The sequence below is a fragment of the Tupaia chinensis genome, unplaced genomic scaffold (genome assembly GCF_000334495.1).
Source record: "Tupaia chinensis unplaced genomic scaffold, TupChi_1.0 Scaffold000661_1, whole genome shotgun sequence".
In the NCBI taxonomy this organism is placed as follows: Eukaryota; Metazoa; Chordata; class Mammalia; order Scandentia; family Tupaiidae; genus Tupaia; species Tupaia belangeri.
Genome location: NW_006160183.1, coordinates 4,703,333 through 4,705,698, shown reverse-complemented (window position 1 = coordinate 4,705,698; position 2,366 = coordinate 4,703,333). Strand labels below are relative to the sequence as shown.

Here is a 2,366-nt window from a genome sequence, read left to right as displayed (position 1 = left end):
TGCCTGAAACACACCAGGCCTTCCCAAGAGCTCTGAAGGACACTGTCCCTGTGAAGAGGCTGCTGGGTGACCTCCTCACTCTGTCCCAGAGGGTCCTTTCACTTTGGGGCGTTCACTTTGAATCCTGCGACCCAGTCCAGGTGGGAGCCAAGGAAGTTAATTTGCTTTTCCTTAGAACAGCTGAGACACGCTTGCATTTTCAAAAGGGAGTATTGGAAGGGACACACCAGAGATCCCGGATAACACAGCTGTCCCGTTCCTAAGGCAGGCTGTCTGCTCTCCCAGTACTTGGCTCCGGGCCCCAGGACCAGGCAGCTGCTCCCTCAGCCTTGTCTCTTGGCCTGGCACCGGCTGCTTTCCTACACTCTGCAAGACCGAGGCCATCCTCTGTCTTCTGCCAGCTGGGTCCTGTCTCTGCCTTGGCCCCTGGTCTCAGATGTCCCTTGTCCAGTTGGTTGAGGCACCTTGTCCAGTTGGGTTGTCAGAGCCTGGCGGGCGGAGACACTATTCCCTGCAGCGACCTCAGCGTCAGAGGGGCCTCTAGGGAGACCCCTGCCTGCAGCTTCACTGCAGCCTCTGCCTTCCTACTGGCCTCCAAGTGCTGCGTGTGGAAGGCTGGTAGTTGCTCTGGTCTCTGCCCGTCCATTCTCTGTGTGAGGCCCCGCAGGGCCCAGCTCTAGCTGGGGAAGCTGGGGCTGCAGAAGCAGTTAAGCTACAGGTCCAGGCTGCTGTTGAGGTAGGTCAGGGCCAGGGACCTGTGGACTCACCATATGCCGATGTGGTGTGGCAGGCCTGTGGCTAGAAGGCCACCATGGAAGGCGTGCTGAAGATGGTGCTGAGCAGGTGGCATAGACGGCACCACCATCGCCAGCATGCACAGAGCCCTCCGTGGCCCGCCTGCCTGCCGCCGCCTGTCTCCTCCCCTGTCTGGATGATGAGCCCGATGCTCACACTGGCAAAGAGGATGAGCCCCAGCATCAGGAAGAACTCCAGCCTTACAGTGCCTGGCGCCAGCAGAGTGAGACTGAGGTTTTTATGCCCAACCCGTAACTAGGAGAGGAGTGGCTGAAATTAGTGGTCAGGAGCAGGTGCTCCCCGGAGTCCCAACCACCTGCACTGCCCCCTTAGAGGCCTCTCTGGCAGGGGGGCTGCCACCGTCAGGGAGAGGTGGAGCACAACACCTTGCTTTAGGGGCATCATGGAGAGGCTGACCTTGCAGGTGGTGGCCCCCGAATTCATCTCACACAGGAAGTAGCAGTCCCTGCAGAAGGACAGGCTGAGGTCAGGAGAAAGTTGGGAAACACCAGGCTGACCAGGAGCAGTGTGCTGGACGTCCAGGGCCACCTGCGGACGTGGAAGAGGAAGAGGGCCCCCGCCAGTCCCCAGGACAAACTCCACACCCAGGATTGGTGCCAGGAAAGCAGACGTCAGGAGGAAGAAGGGGGGTGACAGGAAAGCTAGGCCTCTCTTGAAGACCCCAATACAATGGTGAAGACAGGAGGAGAGGGACAACACTGTGAAGAAGGACTTGAGTTATGGAATGCCATGGGCTGGGACCAGCAGATGGTGTTAAGTAGCTACATTGCTGGACTCCCATGTAGTCAACCATGGTTCAAATCCCATATGTGGTGGCTTAAAACTCAGGCTGGACACATGTTTGTGCATGCATGCGTGCCCAAATCCCAAGAGGAGAATGGAGGAGGATGGACTGCAGCATGGCCATCCCCCCTGGGGGCGAGTTATTGTTTCTCTGTCTCTCTGTGTCTCTCTTTGTCCCTCTGTCTCTCTGGTGAGCACGCACACCCTATAGCGAAAATCTCTCTTAAAAAAAAAAAAAGGAAAGAATGAAATGAAATGCCATGGGCTGCTTGGGCTCTGGACCTGAGAGAAGGTTCTGGCGGCTTCTATCCCTGCATGAGTGTTCAGGGCAGAGTGAGATGGTCGTCACTGTCAGCTGGCCACACAACCACGCAGCCTCCTGGGCTTTCACAGCATCCTCGAAGCCACCGAGAGACACCCAGTGTTCCTGCTTGCAAAGGGGGACCCATATCTCTCCCTCTCCTGGGTCCTGAGGGAATTTCACATGAGGTGCCTGAGCCCAGCCAGGGGCAGGTGGGTGACCTGGCAGAGGGGGACCTGGAGCTCAGCTGGGGTGAGATGGGGCTCAGGGAAGCCCTCAAGTGGGCAACAAGCCCAGCCTGGGAGTGGGGGAGAGTATTTGTTGCCCTGCTGGGCAGAGGTTTGTCCACCTGAAGGCAACTGGGCCTCTCGGGATGTGTAGATCTCCCTGGACACCCCCACCCCATCCACTGCATACGCAGCTGGCTGGCTGCTCCCCGCCCTGCCAGCTCTGGCTGGCAGGACCG

General features: G+C 58.4%; 1 protein-coding gene across 1 annotated transcript in view; it reads right to left on the bottom strand.

The window, feature by feature from the left end:
- Window positions 1–18: 18 nt before the first annotated feature.
- The window catches only part of LOC106736135 (oxoeicosanoid receptor 1), a 5,169-nt gene continuing 2,821 nt past the window's right edge, over window positions 19–2,366 (bottom strand). Inside the window, 9 exon segments of the mRNA XM_027776328.1 lie at window positions 19–762; window positions 765–856; window positions 858–897; window positions 900–998; window positions 1,001–1,123; window positions 1,247–1,371; window positions 1,373–1,433; window positions 1,436–1,457; window positions 1,826–2,136. Coding sequence (XP_027632129.1) covers window positions 677–762; window positions 765–856; window positions 858–897; window positions 900–998; window positions 1,001–1,123; window positions 1,247–1,371; window positions 1,373–1,433; window positions 1,436–1,457; window positions 1,826–2,136 — 959 coding nt within the window. The 3' untranslated portion in view covers window positions 19–676.